Source organism: Ovis canadensis, chromosome 18 (genome assembly GCF_042477335.2).
Source record: "Ovis canadensis isolate MfBH-ARS-UI-01 breed Bighorn chromosome 18, ARS-UI_OviCan_v2, whole genome shotgun sequence".
Taxonomy (NCBI): domain Eukaryota; kingdom Metazoa; phylum Chordata; class Mammalia; order Artiodactyla; family Bovidae; genus Ovis; species Ovis canadensis.
This window is the reverse complement of record NC_091262.1, coordinates 37,202,844-37,230,000: the sequence shown is the minus strand read 5'-3', so window position 1 is coordinate 37,230,000 and position 27,157 is coordinate 37,202,844. Positions and strand designations below refer to the sequence as shown.

Genomic DNA, 27,157 nt, shown 5'->3' with positions numbered 1-27,157 from the left:
AACTGAGGTCAGAAAAAAAAATCACCATCTTCATTTCATCAAAATCTGTGTAACTGGTGAGTGGGACTATAAAAATTGATATCACGACTTAGTCAAGCCAATGACGCATGTCTTCCATTGGACTGTGCGTAACTTTGTGAGGTGCATTTTTCAGTAATAACAGTCACTATAACCAAGTGCTACAATAAATGGAGCCTAGAAGCAGATCTGTGCAGCTATCTTATAAAGTGTTATGGTAAGGTTTTAAAAACTAATGAAGCCTCACTGTGGAAGACAGACTCCAAGATGGCCCCAAGCCACCCTGGTCTTCTGCTAGCCACACTCCAGTGCAGTCCCCTCCCACAGGGAACCGGGCTGGCCTGTCGGACCAACACAATACTGCAGAACTGGTGCGTGACTCTTACGGCAGTCACAGAAGGCTTCTGCTTTAGTGTCCTGAACCCCTGGCGAAAGCCAGTCACCACACTGCACTCCAGGATCACCAAGCACCGTGAGGAGAGGTCCCTGTGGAGGAGCCCAGGCCCCCAGTGAGCACCGACTTGTGAGGCCCTGTGAGTGAACCACCTTGCAAGTCCAGGTACACTTTCAGATGGCTGCGGCCTGTGGTCACACACAGCTACAACTGCATAAGACCCCCTAACTAAACCCTTCCAGAACTCCTGACCAGAAGAACTGCCAAAATAATAAAGGAGTAGTTACTGTTCTCTCAAGTCACCAAATTTTGGAGCAACATGTTAGGCAATCCTAGGTAACTAACAGAATTATAAACCACAATTACAAATGTTTGGGCTGGCCAAAAAGTTCATTTGGGGTTCCCTGTACCATCATACACATCTGTTAAGGGTCTCCGGGATCCTCAGTAGCTAGGATATGTCTCAGAACCTGGGGCAGAGACAAGCTTTCTGAAGGCCCGGCTCTGAGGAGAGAGGGGATATACAGATGCAGGGGCAGTGAGGCTACTACACACGCCAACAGAAATCTGTGTTTGTGAGCAAGTCACACGTTTGCTCTCTGGTTCCCCTAGAGCAGTCTGGAAGACACTTCACTGGCTACCCCTGAACACTGGGAACAGCAGAGTCGCTGGGAACAGGGGGTGAGTGACAGGCACAGGAAGTAAAGTACAAGAGTCAGTGAGGACTGGCCAGGCACATGGTAGGAACCGAAGACTAAGTATTAGTTATTGGTACTAGAGGGCCTGGTGTGTGTGGGTATCACACAGTCAGACAGAAAGGGGCAGGGAGTGCTTTCCAAATACAAAGGGAATGCCAGATGATCTAGCACACCCACGGGGGAGCAGATGTGAATTCTGAATCAAGCAGTCTTGTATAAGATTCTAAAGAACCAGTCACATAAAACATGAGCTTTGCTGAGACACAACCCTGTGCCAGGGTTCTGGGGGATGCAAAGACGACCGTGTTTCTGCCATAAAGAAGAAGATAAAGTCTCCCTGGATAGCAAAGGTGCCTAAAGACGCCAGGTTCCTAAGATAGACGTTAGATTCCCCTGGAAATGGTGGTGGTCTGTATGGCCTAATGGCTGTGTAAGTTATATACCCCTGTTATGTACCTCCAGGAAAATTCACAGTCTACTACTGAAACAAACCAGGAGAAACCAAGCATTAAATGCATGCATTAAAAAAATGTAATGAACATCACATGCTTTTAAAAACAAGGTCATCTTACTTGGGTGTTTTGGTTCAATAGCAACCCTCACAATAGGGGTGGCTTCGAAGTTGAGAGGTATGAACGGGGGGCAGGATGGTGAGGTACACAGTGTGGCCGACTTCAGCACGAAGTCCTGAAGGCCTCCAATTCCTGCAGGGAGGAAAAGACCCATGGAGTCACTAAAAGAAGACAAATTCTGAATTTATGTTAGAAAAATAACGTCAACCCAGTATATATGTCACAGATAAAAAACACTTAAGAAATCAGGCTAAAACGTATCTACTTTGACCACAGCAGTGATCCTGTCGAGATATGTATGTTTGAAGACATCAATTACTTTTTAAATTGGAACTCTAAAATTTTTAAATACATTAATTTGATGAAGATGAGTCTCTACTGAAATAATCTCTTTTGCCAAATCGACTTCCATGTGGGTAAACAGAATTTTAGAGACTTTCAGATGGGACTATCAGTTACCCCCCACCCCACCCCTCTCCTGCCCTGATCCACTTCAGGCTCCCAGCTGGGAGTTGCATAAGCTTCTAGAGCAGGGGTTTCCACCCTCTGGGCTGCATACAGGTATCTCCTGTCAGATCGGGTGGTGGCATCAGACTAGAAATAAAGTGCACAATAAACATAATGTACTTGAATCATCCTGAAATCATCCCCACACCCCCAGTCTGTGAAAAAACTGTCTTCCATGACACTGGTCCCTGGTGCCAAAAAGGTTGGGGACCCCTGCTCTAGGGGATACATATTTGTCTTTGAACAGATAGGAACAGAGAATGCCTCCAAAAGTGAGATGAAGGGGTCATACTGAACATCACATCCAGAGTAAGAGCAGACAACACTTTAGAACAAATTAAGAAACATATGGGCTTCCCTGATAGCTCAGCTGGTAGAGGATCCACCTGCAACGTGGGAAGATCTGCTGGAGAAGGGATAGGCTACCCACTCCAGTATTCTGGCCTGAAGAATTCCATGGACTGTATAGTCCATGGGGGTAGCAAAGAGTCAGACACGACTGAACAACTTTCACTTTCACTTTAAGAAACATATAGAAGGGCCATTTTTGTGCATTTGGTTTCAGTTCAGTTCAGTTCAGTCACTCAGTCACGTCCGACTCTTTGCGACCCCATGAATCGCAGCACGCCAGGCCTCTCTGTCCATGCTGCTAAGTCACTTTAGTCGTGTCCGACTCTGTGCAACCCCATAGACGGCAGCCCAAGAGGCTCCCCCGTCCCTGGGATTCAAGGAAGAACACTGGAGTGGGTTGCCATTTCCTTCTTCAATGCATGAAAGTGAAAAGTGAAAGTGAGGTCACTCAGTTGTGTCCAACTCTTAGTGACCCCATGGTCTGCAGCCTACCAGGCTCCTCCGTCCATGGGATTTTCCAGGCAAGAGTACTGGAGTGGGGTGCCATTGCCTTCTCCCTCCTGTCCATAAGGTAAACAGTAAAGAGGGCATGGAAGGAGAGGTCACCTGTTTTAGGAGAAAGTGACACAGGTGAAAGGGGCAGGGATATTCAAGCAGCATTCTGCTTCTCCATCTCCAGTTTAGAGACAAGTATGGAAAGCAAACAACCCTGCTGCTGTTGGCTGACAAATGGATGTAAAGGTATAGGATGCTGGGGTGCCACACTATGAACCACCCGTCCTGGAGGAGGGAACTGAAGCAGAGCTTTCTGACATACAAGCCCAGAAGGTGGCAGAGGCCTCTGAGTCTGATCACACAGGGTGAAAAGCCCCCTCCAGCTGCCCCTCCTGAAAGTCTCCAGGCGTCACTCTCCCCACTACATTACAGGGTCACTCCAGCTATAGGAACACCTTCTTCACATTGGGCTGGAATAGGTCTCCCCCATCTCTACACACTGTTCTGAGTTCCATTCCTCAAAGGTCCACAGAAAACGTGCTTCTTCCACTTTTACCAACTACCCTTAGGTTTCAGAGGCATCTGTCAGGCCCTTTTAATCCCTGTCTGTCTCACACTAAACCTCATTAGGTCCTTTGACTTTAACTCATGACATGACCGCTAGAACTTTTCTGTGCAGGGGACGCTCTTCAGACTGATGTCTCCAAGGTGCCGCCAGTTCATTTCCTTGGTCAAGGTCTACACTTTTTACTGCTGTGCGTCTTGGCCCAGCACACAGAGACATCTATGCCTGGCTATGGCTTCCTGTTAACGTCCCTCACGTACCATGGCAGACCCGGGTCTGCCCAAACCTCCATCAAGTCTACTAGAAATAACAACATCTGCCATGAATACAGGGGGTGAGGACAACCTCACAGTAAATACTCCCCCTCAAACCTCATCCATCCTGCTCTGACCTCTGGCGAGCAGGCACTTCCTTCCTGCTCAGATAGCACATGGTTTCAAGGAAAAGATAAATGCTGGTCTCTCCTCTGTGTCACCAGGGAAGCAGGCTGCAGATGGTCACTATATTCTGAACACTGTCTCTGTAAAACCTTCTGGTTTACATTTTTGCTGTTCTTGCTACTTAGATATGCTCAGATTTGTGAACATGATTGCAACTCCCCTAAAAACAGAAAAACAAAAAGTCAATACTACAGTATTCCTAGTCAAGATGAAGATTTTAAGGAAAAGATTATGCTCCAATGACAGTCTTTGGAGTTATTTGAGTGAATCACAATAAAATGATTTAAAACTCACTTTGAGAATTTCTTGTTGCACTATCAGATAATTATTAAGTATAGAACTTTACACAAAACACATTTTAAAACAAGCTTTCTGTTTTAAAAATGATGCCATCAGATACAATTAAAAAAAAACAAAAACCAAAAAACAGGGACTTCCCTGGTGGTCCAGTGGCTAATACTCTTTGCTCTCATTGCAGGGAGTCAGGGTTTGATCCCTGGTCAGGGAACTAGATCCCACAAGCTGCAACTACGAATTTGCATGATGCAACTAAAGATCGCACATACCACAACTAAGACCCAGTGCAGCCAAAAAAATAAATAAAAATTGAAAAAAATAAATAAACCACCACATCCCTATGTAATACCATTCTAATACTGTCACTATATTCATTTGATATATTTCCCTTTTTAGTCCTTCCTCTATTGGCACACATAATTTACACTGTTATAATCTCCATATAGCATCACTGACTCAATGGACATGAATTTGAGTAAACTCTGGGATGCCTGACATGCTGTAGTTCATGGGGTCACAAAGAGTCGGACACGACTTAGTGACTGAACAACAACAAAATTTCCATATAATTCTGTGCCATTTTCCCCCCCTATTTAAATCATGGGATTTTCACTTCACTTGTTTAAATCACAACTGTATCAGTTAAGGAGGAATGATTCCTTCACATACAGTACACCTGCTCAATCATTTTTCAACTGCGCGACTGAAGGACATGTTCCCTTCAGAGAATTATTTTTAGAATTTCTGGAATAGGAGACTTGATAGGTCAGAAAAAAAATATGTAAAATTAGCATTGCATGAATTTGTTTCAAGGATTAAAGAGGATGCAAAGTTTTTTCCATGCATATTTCTAAAAAAGCATATGATTTAAAGAGAAGAAAGAAAAAACAGGCTGAGGAATATGAAGCAAACAGAATTTACTAAACAGCAAGAATTCTAGCTTGTTTTCATACAAACGCCAGTAACTTTTGTCTGACTGTAGATGAAGGATCCAAGTCCTCGCTGGTCCCAATTCTTCTCTATATAGCAAGGAATATTAGCTATTTTGGGAGAGTGAACTCTGGCTTGGGCTTCCCAGGTAGCTCAGCGGTAAACAATCTGCTTGCCAATGCAGGAGAGGCAAGAGACACCACTTCAATCCCTGGGTTGGGAAGATCCCCTGGACGAGGAAGTGGTAACCCAATCCAGCATTCTTGCCTGGGAAATCCTATGGACAGAGGAGCCAATTGGGTTACAGTCCATGGGGTTGTAAAGAATCGGACACGACTGAGCATAAACTCTAGCTCACAGACCGGGGTGACACCCGAGTAAACACCGAGTTCTCCCACTGGGCACACTGGTTCTTACCAGAGTATATACCATACCCTTCAAATGCTTCTTAATCAAAAATCAGCATTTTTGCAAACACCATCAGACCAAAATTTTTTTCCAGGCTGTCTCTGTTTCCTGTTACTAATGATTCCATTTTTAGTTGTTTGAGAAACTACTATACTGTTGTCCACTGGCTGTACCAATTCACATTCACACCAACAGTGTAGAAGGGTTCCCTTTTCTCCACATCCTCACCAGTATTTGTTATCTTGTGTTGTTTTTGATGATGCCCATTCTGACAGGTGTGAGGTGGTGTCTCATCATGCTTCTGATTTGCGCTTCCCTGATAATTAGCGATGCTGAGCATCTTTTCAAGGGTCTGTTGGCCATCTGTTTCCCCTTTGGAAAAATATCTGTTTAATTCTTTGGCCCATGTTTTTAGTCAGATTGATTCTTTCTCATGCTGAGTTACGCTGGCTGTTTATATATGTTGGCTATTAACCCCTTATTGGTTGTATCATTTGCACATACTGATATGCAAGAAGATATTTCAAACAAAAAGTAAATGTGTTATTTACAGTAGCCAAGATTTGGAAGCATATCTTGGCTATGAATGGATAAAGACTGTATGTATACAATGGAATACTACTAAGCCATAACAAAGAATGAAAATATTGCCATTTGCAGCAACATGGAAGCACTCGATGGGCATTATGCTACCTGAAATAAGTCAGAGAAAGACAAATACTGTATGATATCACTTACTCTTGGAATCTAAAAAGTACAGCAAACAAAGAAGCAGACTCCCAGATATGGAGAACAAACTAGTGGCTCCCAGTGGGGAGGGACGCGGGCAATACAGAGGAGGGGGAGGCCAAGGCACAAAATCACTGCATGTACAATAGGCCTAAGGCTCTACTATACCACAGGGGGAGTACAGTCAATATGTTATAAGAACTGTAAATGGAAAGTAATCTTTAATATTTGTATATAAATTGTTTAAAAAGTATTCCGTAAACAAGCAACATGAAGGGGCACAGCTTTTATGATGTGAGACTGGAAATACTGTGTGGGGCTGGAGAGACGGATGGGCCTTTTGTCGACAACTGTTTTCCTTTAATGACCCCCTGCTGCACAGGTTCAATCAGTTGAAAATGAGGTCACACTGGCAGCAGGAACTGGTGAAGTCACTACTGAGTTCTAACGCCGCTTCGTGGGGACGAGACTGCGAGCTGTCTGGACAGAGGACAGCATTACTATCTTTAGCAAAGTTTAGATGTGTAAAGTGGTCTTTCATTGCCAGTATAAAAATATTATTGGAATTGAAAAAAAAACACAAACTTTGTGGTAAAACATGTTAGGGCTCTAGACAGAATATGGTCACCTAACCTCCAAAGTTTTATTTCAGGCCAACTTGGACATCACTACACCCAGAACCACCAGCCTGTTCCTCCTAAACTGTTTAGTAAGCCCAAGTTAATGGATTTCTTTAAATCTTCACAGTAAATCCAAGGTATGTACCGTGGATGTCTATAGAGCCTCAGGCCTATGACAGTAATAAACACTGCTTTAGAAGACACATGAGGGTTCAGACAACTATCACACACAAGAAATGTCTTTTCTAAAGTACAGGTTCGAAGAGTAGTTGTTGAGAACCCAGAAAACCTTCGTTCTGGTCCTTCTGTCTTTGAATACCAAGGAAGCCCACATCCTCTGCCTCTCATGTGTGTCTTTATTCTGTACCTTTCCTATCAAACTCGGATTCTACTCTCTGTGAGTCAACTACAAAGGCTATCAGGGGATCCATGTGCTTTATAACCCTTGTCATGGAGGCAGCAGGCAGGCAGCTATGATATAATAAATAAGAAATAGGCCTTTTCCAAGCCTGCTTGCCTAGCATCTCCAGCACAGACCAGTACTGCTAATGTTTTCAGAGGATTATCAAGTCTGTCTATTATGCTAAACACGTTTCTTAAATCAACTGCCCTTTAGCTTCTTGGTGTTAAAAGGAGGCCCAAGGGAAAACTCTCGAAAAATGACATCACTGTGTCAGGATTTTTTTTTTTCTTCTCCTAGGGACAGATGGAGCTCATAACCAGCTAATAACAGTTTTTAAGAAAGTTTCATCAGGATCTGGGGCCTTTTTCTCAACAGAGGGACTACAATAAATGGAAAATGTAACACCTTAAGAATCAAAGCCTTTTTTTTTTTTTTAAGTGCTATAGGCTTGCTGTCTTCGTCTATACTTGAGAACAGGTGGAAACTTGGCGTCAGGGTCCTGAACCAGGTTAAGGGAGCTATAACTAGGGTTCACTGTGGAGTTTCAATTTGTGCATCAGTACCACTTTCATTTATGCCCCCAACCACCATTCCTGTGAAACAGAATCACTTGGTAGAGCTGGCTGTCACCAAGGGAATTAACACAGTTGGAAGGGTCTAGGATTCAACAGGGGAAGAAATTTCATCGTGGACCTGGAGGCAACGCAGAGTACCTGAATGGTGTATCTCAAGGTGAATGAAAGGGCAGTCAGTATAAAACAGTCTTCTGGTTGTCTCTGGGCATGTGATGTCGTGATAAAGAATCTACTGATGCTAACCCGGGAGAAAGGATGATGCACATGATTAAAATATTTGAAAACGTTTTCCATTAGAACAGAAATAGATGTGAAGGAACCCAGCATATATTAATACAAAAGTGCTGGGATGCAATGGGAACCCAAAGTGGTTTCAGAATACCTGGTGCACAGAACACAGTCGGGGGGCTAGCGAAACAGGAGGCTGAAGGAAAGCAGAGACAGACTGTCAAGAGATGTGGATATCAACTGAGTTTAGACTTTAATGAGCTAGATGAAGCGAGGGTAAGGTGTCAAGTCTTGGTGGTTACTTAGGAATTGGAAAGAAGGGACAAGGAGAAATGAGGATGAAATCCAGACTTCTAACTTGGAAAACTAAGCAGATGATTACTTAGTCAAAGCATTTCTCAACTCTTGAGGTTCATGATTTTTTCCTACCATTTTTACTAGTTCTTTATGTAATAAACACTTTAACTCATCACATTTTTTCCTTCAGACTACAGTTTCCCTGTTTATTTTGCTTCTATTTTTTCTTTTTAGTATCTTTTTGAGCTTTTTCTATTTGGCATCTAAACTCCAGAGCTTATAAAGTTGTGCTTTCAAAGAACTGAAATTGATTCAATATTCAGTTACTTTTCTAATAACTTAGTTTTAAGGGCAGGGGCACTTTATGAAGTTTCTTCAGTGAACAAGTAAACCTGGGGGACTTCCCAGGTGGTCCAGTGGTTAAGACTCTGAGCTTCCACTGGAGGGGATACGATTCCTGGTCGGAACTAAGATCCCCATGCCATGTGTGGCCAAAAAATGGTGGTGGTGGGGGGGAATCTGAAGGGGGACAAAGGCAGATGAATAAGCAATTGCAATGTAATGTCGTAAGAGTCACAACAGCAACAATACAAGGTGTGTTTATGTGGGGAGAGAAATTGAGAAGTTACAGACTTCCCAGAGAAGCTGACACTCAGGAGTATTTGAGATAACTCTGAGGGCTGAGTGGGGGAAATGGCAACAGTGGAGGCCCAGGTGAGAATCCAAAGTCATTACCTACAGCTGCAGTGAGGATCAGAAAGCAGGAATGAAGAGACACTGGCACCCCATTCATGCCTGTTTCTCCGAGATCTTGCAACTGCCATCAATACTTTCCCTTAGGCAACACGCATTCTTGTTATGTTCGATTTGGAATCAGAGGGACTTGAATTTAATTAAAGCTCTAAGCTTATGCCAGTGACCTGATCCCTCTCTAGTTTTAGTTTCCATATATACTTATGGCACATGGTACTTTCGTAGGGTTACCATGAGCCTCAAGTAACTTAAAAGAATAAGAGAGTCCCTGGCACAGAGTCAGCACTCATAAATGGAGGTGGTGGCAGTGGTGGTTATAATGGTCATGGTAGTATCAGCAGCTGTCTTAGTAACAGTTTTATTAATTAGGGTTTTCTGGTGTATGTATGAAGAGCATATTTAATTTTTTATATATACCATTAGTTAGTTAACTGTAATAAAGGTTGTAACAACTTCTTGAAAGACACAAGCTTATAATCATATCCATTTATAAGCTTTGAATCCCATCCCACTGACCTAAATTTATATTTTGTATAGCAACACATGGTTTTAAGTGATGCTCCTTCAAAGATGTGATTCCAATTCAAACATTTCAATAAAATGGAGGAAATGTACGATGTTTAGAATGTAAAGAAAATAAAACGCCTAGTACAATTTTAAACAAAAACAGAAATTTGTTTCAAGATTTGAAACTGTAACTGGATTTCTTCTAGCTTTAAACTAAAAATATTTCCAATTAAAAACAGGAGGCAGAGACCCTTCTGGATGAAATGGCAACTTCATCACAAGTATACAAAAGACTCTAACTGAAATGACCTAAGGAAGGAAACAAAGGAAGAACTGGATGACCACTGAAACTACAGAGGCCACTTCAAATTGTGAGCCCTCTCTGTTAACTGCAGAGCACATCAAAGAAAAACAGCAAGTGTCAGTTCATGACTCAGTTCTTGAGAAATCAACACAACTAAAAAAAAAGACTGTATACACGATGTACTAGTGGTGGTCTATTTGATAACAGATCAACAGAGATGAACGAAGAGCCCAGAAACATGGACGTGTGAAAGTGAGAAAGTTAATGAAATGGAAAAAATAATACAACTGTACCTATACCACACACCATCTAGAAAAATAAATTTCATGTGGACTTGAAAGCACAAGTCAGGATGACATCATGAGACTGCAAAGTCTTACTCTATTATAAAATCTATAAAACAAAAATACCATAAACAAAGTAAAAAGTAATAAAATAATGATGATTTCAATGTCAAAACAAGACAAAGGATTAGTAGGCATAACATATAAAGAACTAGTACAAATCAATGAAAAGGAAGGCAACCAACAGGAATGTAGGCAAAGAATATAAACAGCTTTAAGAAAAGAGACCAGAAGAAAAGGAAGCTCAAAACACTGAGAAAACATACCAAAAAACTTAATCTCATTGATAGTAAGTTAACGTAAATGAAAACCACGAGATACTATTTGACACCGATACAACTGGTATAAATCTGAAGAATCCACATGCTGGCAAGTATGTGCAGAAATCATAGGTCTTATGAACTGGAAATGGGAACAAAAATTGCTATAATCATATGAATCAAGTGAGAGAACAAGTTTGTGATGTAATGTTCCACCAAATACGGTAGATGTGTAATTCACTGGTTTGATTTCTGCTTGTATTTCCCAAATCAGTGTGAGCAGAAGGCTCACTAGTGTACCAGGAACATACCACAAACAGTGGCACAACCCTAGGTGACTTGGTAACTGGTGGGAACATTTGTGGTTGGGGCCGACTGCCGGCATTCGTGGGCAGGGCCAAAGATGAGGGCCTTAGAGCATGTGCAAACATCCCACACAAAGAAGTTTCCTGAGCTGCGTGGCCTTTGAGTATTCTAGACAAGCCTGTTTATAATGATCTGAGTTTAAATTTAACTTCATTTGAAAAACAAGGTACTTCTGGCACAAATGAACACATGTTGCATTTTCGGGAGTTTTACTCTTTTCACCATGAAAATGAGCCAGTCACTGTTTTAGCAGCAGCCACTTCTGGCTCCAAGTCATTAGCACAGCACGTGAGCATGATGCTGCAGCCACGGCCATCACACACACGGCGACCACAAGCATGTCTCTCACTCGATCTGTCATCTAGCATAGTCAGACTGGAACGTTTATCACTGCAGGGTGACAGCGAAAGTTGCTCAGTCAAGCCTGACCCTTTGCGACCCCACGGACTATACAGTCCATGGAATTCTTCAGGCCACAATACTGGAGTGGGCAGCTTTTCCCATCTTCGGGGATCTTCCCAACCCAGGGATCAAACCCAGGTCTCCTGCAATGCAGGTGGATTCTTTTTCAGCTGAGCAGGTTACTTTATCATAAAACAACAAAAAAATTTTTTTTTAACAGTAAGAAAACAACCTTTCTGAGGCTTCAGCACCTGAATACTTGCATTGTTTTGAATTATCACACAGCCATAGACCCTGGGATTATGTCATAAACACATTACATTCACATTAGTGAATTTAGGCCCTAGAAACCGAAACTGCTCTCACCTCTAGACTGCCAGCCACGGACTTCCCTGGAGCCTGGTGTGCGCGGAAGGAGTCTTGGATTTCTACCCGATAGGGAGCTGGAATGTTTCTCGAGGTTAATCAAGGTCCTCAGAGCGAGGCATACGGCAGCCCCAGACTCAAGGCCCTGCTCATTCTCAGTTCCACAGGAAGCCCCTAATCTCCAGGTCCACCCACAGGCTGCCCTGGCAGGAGAAGTGAGCCTGTGTCACCTAATGCCACCTCTGTGGCCTTTACCATCTATAAAGATTACTTTTTCAGTGGTAAACATTTTCCTCAAAGTCAATTCAGGAATTACGGAATTTAGTGGGGTCTATTGAACCTACGTGTTGTTGTTTAGTTGCTCAGTCTTGTCTGACTCTTCTGAGACTCACAACTTCTGAGTCGTGTCTGACTCTTCTGCAGCACGCCAGGCCTCCTGTGTCCATGGGATTCTCCAGGCAAGAATACTGGAGTGGGTTGCCATTTCCTTCTCCAGAGGATCTTTCCAACCCAGGGATCGAACCCACATCTCCTGCATTGGCAGGAGGGTTCTTTACTGCTGAGCCACCAGAGAAGTCCTGATGTCATTATTAATTTGAGAGTAAGGCTCAAAACAGCTAGTGAAGGAATATTTCACAGAATTCCTGAGCTTCTTAAGATTTATGTCAACAATTTCTACATTTATAGGTCTGTGCTGAGCACCACGGAGGAGGCAGAGATGAAGCCAACCAAGATCCCACAAATTTCTCTCATTTAATATTATAAGCACTCCTAAAACATTTTTAAAACTCAGCCACATTATTGCTGATAATTTATTCCAATCCTTGAACCTTGGAGCTGGAGATTTTTGTGACCATTGCCACGTGTCCAGGTCTTGACGTGGCACAGTTACTGTGGCATGGCACACGTACAACTTACTTGATACCAGAACTCACTGAAGAAATGTAATCCTATGGTGAAAAGGTAACAATGCTAGAATGTTAATAAAACTTTAAGCAAATACAAGTTATTTTAATCCAAGCCAATACTTTTGCCAGTGAATCCATTCCTTCTCTGTGAGAAGCAGCTTTCAAAGTGGTTCTGTTATTGTGGCCTGATCACTTCAAAGATCAATGAAGTAAGAATTTTTGATTGAATTTTTAAAAAATGTTAATAGTACAACAAAGCTACAGTAATCAAAACAGTATGGCACTAACAAACACAACACTGTAATACAACTATAGTCCAATGAAAACATGATAAAAATAATAATTTAAAAAAAAAACAGGATGGTACTGGCACAAAACATAACGTAGATCAATGGAACAAGACAGAAAGCCCAGAGATAACCACGCTCCTATGGTCCCTAACCTATGACAAAGGAGGTAAGAATACACACTGGAGAAAAACAGTCTCTTCTCTAAGTAGTGCTAGGAAAACTGGGCAACTACACGTAAAAGAACGAAGTTAGAATATTCCCTAACACCATGTGTTAAGTCACTTTAGTTGTGTCTGACTCTTTGCGACCCTATGGACTGTAGCCTGCCAGGCTCCTCTGTCCATGGGACTCTCCAGGCAAGGATACAGGAGTGGGTTGCCATTTCCTTCTCCAATACCATACACAAAAACTCGAAATGGATTAAAGACCTATTATGTAAGGATGGGCACTAAAAAACTCTTAGAGGAAAACATAGGCAGAACACTCTTTGATGTGAATTGCAGCAAAATCTTTTTTGATCCACCTCCTAGAGTAGTGAAAATAAAAACAAAAATATATAAAAGGGATCTAATTAAACTGAAAAGCTTTTGCACAGCAAAGGAAACCATAAACATAACAAAAAGACAACCCTTAGAATGGGAGAAAAGATGTGCAAATGAAGCAACTGATGAGGGATTAATCTCCAATGCATACAAACAGCTCATGCAGCTCAATATCAGAAAACCCAAATAACCCCATGAAAAAATGGCCAGGAAATCTAGACATTTCTTCAAAGAAGATATACAGATGGCCAAAAGCACATGGAAAGATCCTCAACATCACTAATTATTAGAGAATGCAAGTCAAAACTACAATGAGGTATTCCTTAACACCAGTCAGAATGGCTATCATCAAAAAGTCTACAAACAATAAATGCTAGCGAGGGTGTGGGGAAAAGGGAACCCTCCTACACTGTTGGTGAGTATGTAAACGGGTACAGTATGGAGATTCCTTAAAAAACTAAAAACAGAACTACCATATGACCCAGCAATCCTAGTCCTGGGCATATACCCAGAGAAAATCATAATTTGAAAAAAGCACATGTACTCCAATGTTCACTGCAGCACTGTTTACAACAGCCAAGACATGGAAGCAACCTAGATGTCCACTGACAGAGGAATGGATAAAGAAGACGTGGTGCACAGACACAATGGAGTATTACTCAGCCAAAATAATGCCACTTACAGCAACGCGGATGAACCTACTGGTATTGTAAAGAAATCAAAATGCTCTGTAAAGAACAAAGGAATCTATACTAAAGAGCTGGATTAGTGTAGCCTCAGTTAAAAAAACAAGTGAAAATAATTAAAGCAGGATTTTACTCAGAAGATAAAAGAATGCCTACAAATCACCACAAAAAGGCAGACAATCTTTAAAAAAATGTAGGTAAAGACTTAATGACAATTCACAAATGGCAAGAATCAATAGTTAATAAATAAAAAGGAGTTTAACATCCCTGGTTATCAGGAAAACCAACTACTACTCCATAGACATCAGAGTGGCTCAAACAAGAACAAAACCAAGTGTTGGCAGAGAGATGGAGCAACTGAAACTTGCAGGCACTCCTGGTGGAGCATAAACTTGTCCACTCACCAGGCCTCAACGTAAACCTGCCCTATCACAGCAACTTCTCTTCCAACAGATATGTACAGACGTTCAGCAAAAAACACGCACATGAATATTCAAAGCAACAATACTCCTAACAGACCAACACCGGAAATAAACTACAATGTCCACCAACACAAGAGCAGAAAAATAGTGGCAGTCACACAATACAGCTACTGGAATGAACAGATTACAACTGTGTGCAATGACATGGGTGAATCTCACACTCAGAGTGAATGAGTACGAAAAGCCCAAATGCCTTCTCTATAACTCAGCTTGTACAAAGTTTAAAAATGTGTAAAAGTAACCTATGTTAGATGCCAGGGCAGTTGCTGCTCTTTGGGGTGGAGGGTGCAGGTACCAGTGACTGGAAATGCAGGTGGCTTCTGCACTCGGGCAGTGTTCTATTTCCGGGGCTGGATGCTACCGACGCTGGCCTATGTTCAGTTTATGAAAACCTATCAACCTGCGGTTTAAGGTTTGCATTCTTTTCTATGTGGCTATTATGCATTAATAAAGTTACTTAAGGGTGCAATTTGGCACAAATTACATGGGTATTTAAGGTGCTTCTGAGTCTTTCAGAGACGCCATTAGCTGTAGCTAATAAAGATAAACCTTTTTTAGAGCGTTTCAAAAAGAACTGGCAGGAAGAGCCAGCAGATGGTTTGTCTTGTTCACTGTGTCCTTTCTCTGCACATCACCCGAGGACTAATGAAAGGTATCGTTCACGTCAATGTCCTTACATAGATTCTTCTGAACATGTCTGCCCTTGAGCAAATCACTTCTTTATTCAAGCAAGTGCATCCAGGAGGAGACTGGCCACCCTCTGTTGTTCACACTCTGGTTCTTCACTCAGAGGTTGGTCTTTTTAAAACATCCACTGGAAGATAATATAAACAGTTTAGAAAACTACTCTTTGGGTTTTGGTCTGTTTCATTTGTTCTTGTTCAGACTCTAAGTTGTGTCCAGCTCTTTGCTATCCCATGGACTACAGCACACCAGGCTTCCCTGTACTCCACTATCTCTCAGAGTTTGCTCAAACTCACGTCTGGGGTGGGGTTTGCTTGAGTTGATGATGCCATCCAACCATCGCATCCTCTGTCGCCCCCTTCACCTCCTGTCCTCAATCTTTCCCAGCATCAGGGTCTTTCCCAAATAACTTGGCTCTTTGCATCAGGTGGCCAGAGTATTGGAGCTTCAGCGTCACCATCAGTCCTTCCAGTGAATATTCAGGGTTGATTTCCTTTAGGATTGACTGGTTTGATCTCCTTAAGTGAAGTGAAGCCGCTCAGTCGTGCCTGACTCTTTGCGACCCCGTGGACTGTAGCCCACCAGGCTCCTACGTCCATGGGATTCTCCAGGCAAGAATACTGGAGTGGGTTGCCATTTCCCTCTCTAGGGAATCTTCCCGACCCAGGGATCGAACCCAGGTCTCCCGCATTGCAGGCAGACGCTTTAACCTCTGAGCCACCAGGGAAGCCCCTTGATCTCCTTAATGTTCCTTAATCTCCTTGAATTTCCCTTAAGGGAATTTTAAGAGCCTTCTCCAGCACCACACTTTGAAAGCATCAATTCTTCAGAGCCTGGTCTTCTTTATGGTTCAGCTCTCACATCTGTACAAGTTTCACTGGGGGTGGGGGACCAATCCCCAGCAAACACCACATAATTCTCTAAGACTGCCTTTATTTATATATAAAAAACATTCATCACAATACCCAAGAATTTCCAAGGGTCTCATCCCATTTTTACCAGCTACCACTGCTGAAAACTAAGGACCATTAGAGTAAAATAATCTCAGCTCCATCATCAGAAATGTTCCTTGGGCTCTAAGAAAAACAGAGTAAGTGCTATGAAAAGTAGGTCAGCAAAGTAATGTGAAAGTTGTTTCCAGTTGACTATTTCCATAATATGATCCATGGCGGCCTTGTGTATATTGGTCTCTTCAGCAAATATCCCAGAAATACTGTGAGGTAAGATGATCATTTCTAACTGACCCCAAATAGGAGTCCTGCAATAAGGGTACACCAGGCGGCCCTCCTTGACTCTCCCAAGGCACTTGGCTTTGTTTTCTCAAACAGCCACAGGTGTCCTTCTGATTTATGAACAAGCTCTGTCTCCAGTGAAACCTGTGGCAAACAAAAGAATTCCGCCATGACAAAAAAGGCAGAAATGCCAACTCAGCATCTATAAAGCAGCTTTCACAATAGAGACTAATGGGAACCATTGGCTCAAGACTTCCCAGACTGTGCCGACTAGGTGGAGCTGGATGACCAATAACCAAATCCCATTGGTGCCCTGGTCCCCACCAGTTCACATAGGATCTTCACCTTTCTGACCATCACCTTCTCTGGGAATCCCAGGGGCTGGTCCTCACAGGCTCATGAGCCCACACCTGCCACAGATACTCAGGCATTTGTGTTCTCACAGTGCAGAAACTCTGAGGGATCTCCGATGCAGGGGCAATATTTCCTTTGAATGCCATACGCCTTTAGAGGGCAGACAATGCTAGTGACCCAATGTCTTAGAGTCAACTCTTCCGGGCTTTACTCCTGCCTTCGAAGGTCTCCATCATGGGCGCCACAAGGCAAATCCAGTAATAGGTGTCATGCCATTCCTCCCTTAGCTACTGGACTCTCCTGCCACATCTGATTTCTTGTTCCTTAGGAGGAGTTTCCTTCCAGGAGGGCTCAGTCATTTTCAAGGGCCCCTTCCACTAATACCTTCATATGCCCCTCATCTGCATCCTGGAAGGTGAAGCAGCCCGTGCTGAAGCTGATCCTTGGTACTTCAAGTGTTTGAGTTACTACTAATCAAGTTACTATTCTACAGTAAGAAAATGACTTGCGGTATTTGGCTCAGGAGCAGTAGAGAAGGGAGCAGTGACAGTACGGTCACTGAACACCGCAGGCTGTGGGGAAAGCCCTCAGGGAGATGGGAAAGCGGCTAGCTTCCCAGATTGAGTACCAGGTATTAAGTAGGTCACTGCTCCATGGAGGATAAAATCTACTCTAGAAGCATCTAACATTTGCACACAACTTTCACAGCTTGCTTGTAAAAACATCACTGTCCCTAAATTAAAGACAGAAACATCAAATTTCTACTTCAGCAAGTTTTGGGGCTTCCCAGGTGGCACAGTGGTAAAGAACCTGCCTGCTAATGCAGGAGATGCAGGTTCAATCCCTGGGTCAGAAGATCCCCTGGAGAAGGGAATGGCAACCCAGTCCAGTATTTTTGCTGGGAGAATCCCATGGACAGAGGACCGGGCAGACTACAGTCCATGGGGTTGCAAAGAGTCAGACACGACTGAGTGTCTGAGCATGCACACCTCAGCACTCCCTAGTGCTCCTCCCTTTTAGAGGTGGGGAATGTGAAGGGTACAGAGGGGAGAGACTGATCTCACATCAGTTTCTGGCAGTTCCAAAAAGAGTCCAGTTTTCCTGACTCCCAGGACAGGACTTTTCCTCTGTGCCTTGCTTCATCAGTGGATTGCACAGAAGATGAATTACATTTTTCCAGCACCAATAAATAGCCATGATATTTCTGCTCCTTTCCAAAATCCCTAAAATCTCATTCAGATTGCCTGTCTTTCAGTGAAGGAAAAGTAAAAATGATGAATCTGGTAAAGAAGAAGAGAGGAGGAGGAAGAACTGGTGGGGACAAAGAGGCGATGGATCCCTCTGTCCCCGCAGAGCTGGTTACAGCAGGGCGTAGGAGCACCGTGCAGCAGGGTGGAGGGGACGAGGTGTAATTCCTGAAGACTCCAGTACCTGAGCCCCTGCACGCACACTGCTGGGGGCACAGGTTCGATCCCTGGTCGGGGAACTAAGCTCCCAGGATGCTGAGAGACACAGCCAAAAGATCTAAAAATAAATAATTTTTAAAAATCGTATTCCTTGTTCTTAATACAACACCAATGCCTCTAGTTGTGCTCTTTGGAATAAAACAAGCCTTTAAATACTTTTGAAAGCTAGCTACCATCTCCCGGAACACTTCTGTTTCCAGAAAACTCCCTAAAATCTTCTTAAATTTTTTTTAAATTTAATTTTGGCTGCACTTGGATCTTGGTTGCTGCGCACAGGCTCTCTCTAGTTTCAGCAAGTGTGTGTCTGCTCTCCAGTTGTGGTTCCCAGGCTTCCCACTGTTGTGGCTTCTCTTGTCGCCCAGCACAGGCTCTAGGTGCCTCATCTTCAGCAGTTGCGGCCCACGGGCTCCAGGCACGCGGGCTCAGTAGTGGTGGTGCACGGGCTTGGATGCTCCGTGCCATGTGGGATCTTCCTGGACCAAGGATCAAACCTGTGTCCCCTGCACTGGCAGGCAGAGTCTTATCCCCTGTGCCGCCAGGAAGTGGCCCCTAAAAACTTCTATTTCCTCTGTGCTCCATATATAAATTTAACTAAGTACTACATTTAAGTTGAAAAATAAGCTGCCCACACTGGTGCAATTTCAGGCAGTCCAGTCATCTGTGTGAAAAAGGTCTATGGTGTGTGGATGACAACAGGTGTGCTGCAAGCTAGCAGTCTGAGGTAGCTGCGAGTCCAGTCTGAGGTTTCCTTCATGAAGCCTGGGAACCAGTTCATAAAGTAAAAGGTGTCAGCGACAGTCACCTGTATGTGAAGGACAAACCGGAGTCCAGACAGAAATGGCAGGAGAGGATGTCTGTGAACCATGTTCTATAGTCATGAAGCATGAGGAGCCAAAATGTGGTCTGAAGTCTGGCTCAGTCACCAGAGCAGTCGGCCTGTGGAGGAAGCGGTAGACGAGCAAGTGGGGGGAAAACCTGGGCACCCACCCTGCCATCAGGGCCACGGCCTCTCTGGCATGGGGCATTTGTCAAGGGCATGGGCTGGGGAGACAGTGAGGGGGCTGCAGGGTAAAAGGGGTCAGCCGGCAGGAGAGGGGAAACGGCGCTGACAGTTGCTGAGGCGCAGGTCTGTAGGGGAGATGGCAAAGCCAAGTGAGGGCTTGTCCAGGGAATTGTACTATAAACGCCCTTTGGCTATAACGTGAGGTATTCAAATGATCGATTTCTCCAGTGCGGGAGAAAGAAAAGTGGATAATCATATTTTATAATAATTTTGCCCTGAAGAGCTAAACTTTGTTTTCTTTAGTAACTCATATAGCGCTTTACATATGCCAGGGTATATCTGCCTAATTCTTCAAGCACATGGGATAAAAATAAATATGGTAGTGAAGTCTTTTTTTTTTTTAAAGCAGGCAGCTCTCTCACTTGCTTCTTTGGTAAGTTCATCTCTTTATTTTGCAGCGGGTAGGGGTGGGGGAGTGAAAGTGAAATGTGTTAGTCGCTCAGTTATGTCCAACTCTTTGGGACCCCATGGACTGTAGCCCGCCAGGCTCCTCTGTCCACTGGATGCTCCTGGCAAGAATACTGGAGTGGGGTGCCATGCCCTTCTCCAGGGGAATCTTCCCAATCCAGGGACTGAACCTGGGTCTCCTGCATTGCAGGCAGATTCTTTACCTGCTGAGCCACCAGGGAAGCCCATTTTGCAGGGGAGGCGGGGAATACCTGACTCCTTGGGATGCGGTGTCACACCAGCACTCAGGGCACCTTCCACTGGTACTCATCCCTGGTCCTGGCCCTGCTGTCCCTGCTCGACTGGGTGTGTCACGCCACTGCTCCACTGACCACAGCAGAAGCCAGCCGAGAACAGGACTGGTGACAAACTGCACCCACCTGGCCCAAACCTAATGGAAGGGGCTGAAAGAAATGGAAGAACAAAAGTTCAAAGGATGGGCCAGCAAAATGCATCCTGCGGCTCCGAAGCACTGAATTTTAAGCCATTCTGAATATTATTGCTGGGTTTACAATAGGCCCTTGTGTTCTCTGTTTGTGAGCCAGGTCAGCTGGTAGCTGGCCGGGTGCATTTCTCTGGGCGCTACTGAAGGCGACAGTAACAGAATTCCCTAAGAAGTGCAGGGCAGTGGGAAGTGGCCCAAACACTGTCAGCTTATCTTAGGCGTCTACGAGCAGCACACCGAACGGTACTTATTATTATTACTGAAGGGCTCACCTTTCCGGGGAGGTGGGAAAGGTACTCATTATTACTGAAGGGCTCACCTTTCCAGGGGTTGGGGGCACTCCAGGACCTCAGAAGTGAGGAGAGATGTGAGGCAGCTAGAACAGGTGCTCAGCAAAGTGACCCACTCTTAACAGCTATCATTATAATCAGTGCTCATCATTACTTTTAATCGAAATGTTTCGTCTTTGACAGTTAGGGAAGTCATCATCATAGACATCTATCTCAGAAAGCACTGACTGCTACATTACTATGCCAAGACCCGCAGCTGAGACATCCAGGATTCTCAACAGTAAATACTCCTGGTACCCACAGGAATGGGTTTCCCAGGTGGCTCAGTGAGCAGTAAGGAATCTATCTGGCTGCCAAGCAGAAGATATGGAGAAGACATGGAGTTCTCAGTAATGGGGTGTGTGTGTGTGACATGGAGAAGACATGGGGTTCTCAGTAATGGTGTGTGTGTGTGTGTGTGTGTGTGTACACACCCTTCCCCGCCATTCTGAATCAGAACATTAGGTCACCTATTTTCAATGATAAAAACTAAATCACACCTCTATTCCACAGGTAAGCCAACGTAACAATCCAGATGGGTTTAACAGTGACACATGCATACATTTTTTTGCTTGCATATGCAATACATACTATACAAAAATGGGGTGTTTTATCAGGAGAAAGGGCAAGACTCTCCACTTTTCTCTATGTGCCACTGCTTTGCTTAATTCACTATATTGCTTATCCCCCTAAATAAAAAGAGAAGAAATGAACTAAAAATATATAATTTAATTTTTAATGATGCTTGGATATAACAATCAGTTAGCAGAATTCCTGCAAATTTAACAACTAGCTCTTATAAGCTGTCTGCCTTTTCTGTGCCCTACAGGGCTTACCCTAGATTTTCTAGGCCTGAACTTTCTAGAAATGGCTTTTCGGAGCTCCCAGTTTGCATGAGTTCCTGTGAAGCAGCCTGTAGCCCTCAGGTCCTTGAGTCTTTGATGACTAAGGCTCACTCTGCTCTTACTTGCAAGTCTACCCCCGAATTGACCCCTCAGGATGACGCGCACCAATGCCAGTAACGCAGGCGCTTGCTGAGGTGGCCTTTCCAGCACCACCCCTGTGGCCTCACTGAAACCATAGCCTGGAGTGACTTTAGTTAATGTCTAGAGCTACGCTGGTTGTCATTTCCGTGAACTTGAAACAGAAATCACCATACCACTTTGGATGTTCTATTTCACCTTCTTACATAAGCTATTTTTAACCTATTTTTAAGAGTGATGTCATACATGCTCTCTATTATACGTCACCCTTGGAAGGAAGCTAGCAGGGGGATGATAAGGACCGGAGCTACTGTAGTGCTCTTCTACAGAGGAGGCATCTGCAGGTGAGCAAAGGAAGAAATGCTGTGACGTGTATTTGGAGTTCAAGTTTCATTTTTTTTAATAGTGAGAAAAAATATTATGAAATGGGTATCACTTCCACTAAGGCTATTTGGATAAGATAAAATGCAAATATTTTAAATCAAGGGATTGCTTATATCCTATAGTTGCAAATTTAATTTCTATTTTGTTCCAAAAGTGACTTAAACTGTATTTTAATATCAAACTGGTGAGAACCTTTTTGAGTAACTTTTTACTACTAATTTCAAGTTTTAGTTTATAACAGCCTGTGCAGTTTCTATTAGGAGGGCTTCACTAAAATTTTGGGCTTCCCAGGTGGCACTAGTGGTAAAGAACCTTCCTGGCAAAGCAGGAGACTTAAGAGACAAGGGTTTAATTCTTGGTTCGGGAAGATCCCCTGGAGAAGGGCATGGCAACCCACTCCAGTATTCTTGCCTGGAGAATCCCCATGGACAGAGGAGCCTGGTGGGTTACAGTCCATGGGGTCGCAAAGAGTCTGACATGACTGAAGCGACTTAACACAGCATTAAGATTTACTTGTGACCTAGAATCTAATTTTAAAATTTGATTTCTACATAGAACACAATGTTTCATATATACCTAGTGAATCCACCTTACATTCTAATAGGGGAAACAGACAAGCCCAGAAGGTTCCAGAAGTTATGAATCACATTTTCCTCCCTCTCAGAGTTCTGGAGACAGAAAGAGAGGCTTGATGCTAACTTCATTTTCTTTTCTTTATTTTTTAAGTGGGTGTTCTGCTTTAAGCTACCTGGATTTTCTGTAATATTTTCTTTATTCTTGAAATTTAGATTTTTGTCTGACCTATTTCTAGGGGTCTTCTTTTTCCTACAACCATGCCTATTACTAAGGGTGTCTTTTCACTACAAGGACTCAAGTCCACAGAAAACTTTGTATTATTTCTTTCAAGCATAGACACATATACACATATACACATTAGTATACACTACTTACACTGAATTGTGTTTATTTTCCACGTTTTCAATCTTTTCACTGAGGATTTAAACCTTTTTACTTTTCGGTTCTACTAGAATTTTTTTAGCTTTCTTTTCATTCACTGATTCAGGTTTCTTCAGTACTGAATCTGCTCCTCATTGCTTTGTTTTAAAATTCTACAGCCATGTTTTTAATTTCCAGTAACTTTTTTTCCTTGTCTCAGATCCTTTATTTTTGGAGACTGCTGGCTCTGGTTTTATCAATGTAGTAGTTTCCTAATCTTACTAATAGTTCATTTTTCTAAGTTTTTTCTAGGTCAAATAGTCCTATCCACTCCTGATGGTCAAACTGGTCTTTTTCTTTTGAATTGTCTTCTATTTCCCTAGATCTACTGGCATCTTCTACATTCACTCCAAGAGAGGAAGTGACCATGTTAGTTTTCTGAGTGATGGACTGTAATAGATAGCACACATTGTCTGTTCTAATCTGGAGCTGTCACAAAACGAGGAGGGAAGAGTTATTGGAAATTTCTTTGCCATCTTGGTGATGAGATCATCTCTATGGTGTAACAAAGGGCCAGCAAGCAGAATCAGGGAAGAGCGTTTACTTCTGTCTCAAATAGTGTCATTCTCATGTCCCGAGTTAAATAAGCGCTAATACTGATTTAATAGAGGTATATGGGTATATGTATGTGTGTGTGTGTGCATGCACAAATTACGTTTAATATCTGCAGAACATTTTAAAAACGGACTCTATGTCAAAACTGAAACCTCACTGAAGTCCTCAAAATATATTCTGTACAGCTATTATTTTAGGCTCTGATCTTCCATGACTTTTTCCATCCTAGTTTACATGCTTATATGATTAAAAAAAAGAATGATTATATAAAACGAAAATTATTAAAACTGTATTCCCTTCACCTTAAGTACTTAAGGAAAAGTGACAGTTTTCTTTGCCCCTCTTTTCTCCTTGGCTGTACCCACAGCTTTCCCTAAGCATATTACTTATTATCTACATCTCAGTAAATTATATATATTTGTTATAAAAACGAACAATAACAACAGAAGAACTGAGCTGCTAATTTCTAAGATTACTCCAAGCAATAAAGTTTTCTTTTACAGAAAAGAAAGTTTAAAGTTTCATTGTTCAAATGTAGCCTATCTGGAACACCTGGAAATAATTTCAAAGTTTTCAAAGTCACTATTCTAATAGATACTACTTCCAACCTTACCATTACTGGCCTTTGAAATATAGAAACTGAAAGCTGACTGGACAGATCAAATACTGTAGATAAAAGCATTGTGAAATGCATACAGTGCTATAAAAACGTAAGGTGGTGGTATTAAAAATGGATTTGAACATGAAACCCCAAACTCATTCATTTCAGTGATTGCCTTAAATCTTGGAACAAAGGCAGAAAATAGTGAGACTAATCCAGACCCAGTTCTGCATCTCCCTGGGATCATTTCAGGCCGGTCAACTCTAATCAAATTACACTCCATCCGCCAGGATTAGAAACAAACTGAGAGGTTTTGGTCAAGTGCCACAGTTTTTCACTCAAAGCCATCATGCTCACTTTATTGGGGGAAGTCTGGAAATTTTGTGATCAAATCTGAAAGTAACTTTTCAAGAGCTGTGTCCGGTTGTTCTGACAAAGAAGAGCTTTATACTCGTGGTCAAATTAACATCTCTGGCTGTAACTAAGTAGCTGGCGAGAAAATAATCATGTTGACAGTGGACAGGGGATACAAAACCTAAAAAACCTCAGACTTTTAACACACGCATGGTAACTGAATAAAATTTACGGTCCCACTCTCATCCATCCAGAAATACATGGCCAAGATATAGTCAAGAACGTGGAAGAAAAGGACTGCTGAAGATTCAACTAATGGGATTTTTTTTACAACATCTGAAAAGGCAAAGAAAATGAGGCACACTGCATCTTAAAGTAACAAATACAGTAAGAAAGATCAGGTGCAGGAATGTACAGGACCTAGTGAAATAATTCAAATATAAGCAGATGTACCATTGGTCCTTCTAGAACTATTCACAAATAATTATTAGTAATCATGGTGCTGACTAAACAAAGTGCTTCATGCTTAACCAAATGCTTTAATAAACATTGCCTTATTAGGGTTTCACAACAGCATAGTGAGGAAGCCCCCAGGTGAACTGTCAGGGGGTTAACAATGGTAATGAACTCGAAATGTGTCAAAGGAGACTATACACTCATAGTGCAGTGCCTCTTGACAATGTGAGTGAGAGCCCAATGTGCAAGTGCCGAACTGCACTAAACTAATAATATGTTCACTAACAATCTTATAAGACAGATGAAAGATGCAAAACCACGTGCGTACCTGTGCACTGTGTAAAGAAAACCTTCGGAAGGACACGTACTGGTTTGTTTTCAACAATTATATCAGAGAAGAGGCTGCAGACAGGAAACTACTAATTTTTGACATTTCTATTCTGCCTGGATTTTTTATAGACATGTATTACTTTTGAAACCCAAATGAATGAAATCAAAATAAAATGTACCAGCTAAATTTGCCAACAAAGAAAGGGTATAATTCTGAAGACAGAAAACAAACTGTGTTTGTGTGTGTATATATATATATATATATATTTTTTTTTTTTTTTAAATAAACACAACCTAGGATTATGCTATGGTTTCTGAAATTATTGGAACTTAAGAACTGAATAGTGAACTTCATCATCAAATATACTTGCTAGAGGGAAAGAACACAGATTCACCCGTATTTATTGTGCCTTAACCATCATATGCTAAGCAGCTAACCTACCAACTTAGGACTCAGCGAATTCTATTTGCACTCAATTTACCCAGAGCCTTCCTTATTTATACCCAGTTAGATCACTTCTAGCTTTGCAGATGAGCAACCCTCACACCCTGAATATAAATTCAAAGATTGCTATACTTTCTAAATATCAAGGTTTTAGTCATGAACGTCTACAGCATTATTATATGTAAGCTCAGTTAAGCTGTCTACATTCTTCCTAAATTTGGAGGCAGGCACTTAGCTAGAGTAAAATTTGGCAAAGCCTTTAAAAAGCCTAATTTTTTCCTAGTGTTGTAAACTGCCTATTATGATTAAGTACAAGGCATATTTTGCAACTCAAATTCTAAAAAAGGGCATTCTTCCCTCTTCTGGCTCACGTGTGATTAACTGTTACTAAACACACCTAGCTTTCAAATCAAGAAGCCAAACTTATTCCTTAGAAATACATGTGGTTTGACCAATGGGATATGCTCACAAAAACCTCTTTTGTGAACCTGCACGGCTCCAACTCCCATCCCACTTGGTCTCTCCCACCTAACCTGGTTCCCGCACCCCCTCCCCGACCCTGTCACCTCCTGACCCTACACACAGTGCTGTCGCCGACACTGCTGGGGCCACAGTGGCTGAACCAAGCTGCTCTCTATCTCGACCCCGAAAAACCCCTCTGCCTTTACAGTTAGCAGGAATGTAACCTTCTATGAAGAAAGTCAAAGTATTAGTTGCTCAGTGGTGTCCGACTCTCTGTGACCCTACAGACTGTCGCCCACCAGGCTGGGATTTCCCAGGCAAGAAAACTGGAGTGGGTTGCCATTTCCTTCTCCAGGGGTTTTCCTGATCCAGGGATGGAACCTGGGTTTCCTGCATTGCAGGTGGATTCTTTACCATCTGAGCCACCAGGGAAGCCCTGTAACCTTCCAGAAAGGACTTTAATTTAAAAAGTTTATTGAAAACTTCCTTGAGAGTCTCCACGAAAGAAAACAAGACAAATGGGATCTCTTCGACAACTGAGTTTGGGCAGTGGCACTGTGGGACTGACTGGATCCTCAGCCCCAGCCCCTTTACCTGAAGGACGCTATTCCCAGACAAGATCAAAACTCATCCTTCCTTCTGTCAGCCCAAAGGGTCTCCTAAGGCTCATTCCACAAGTATTTCTTGAGCACTTACTTAGTTCAAAGCATACTGCTGGGAACTGTCAGAGACTCAAGGACCAGGGGCCATCCTGAGAGAGTTTACAGTCTAAGTCTTATTTATGTGGTGGGGCACGTAACATTTCAGTGTTGACTCTTAAGTTCAAAGACTGCT

The 27,157-nt window shown here is 42.7% G+C and overlaps 1 protein-coding gene across 3 annotated transcripts in view; it reads right to left on the bottom strand.

The window, feature by feature from the left end:
• The window catches only part of EFL1 (elongation factor like GTPase 1), a 111,713-nt gene that overhangs the window by 27,155 nt on the left and 57,401 nt on the right, over window positions 1–27,157 (bottom strand). For all 3 annotated transcript variants that reach the window (XM_069558970.1, XM_069558972.1, XM_069558971.1), the window contains exon 16: window positions 1,683–1,814. In XM_069558970.1, the coding sequence (XP_069415071.1) occupies window positions 1,683–1,814 (132 nt within the window). The remainder of the gene's footprint in view (window positions 1–1,682; window positions 1,815–27,157) is intronic.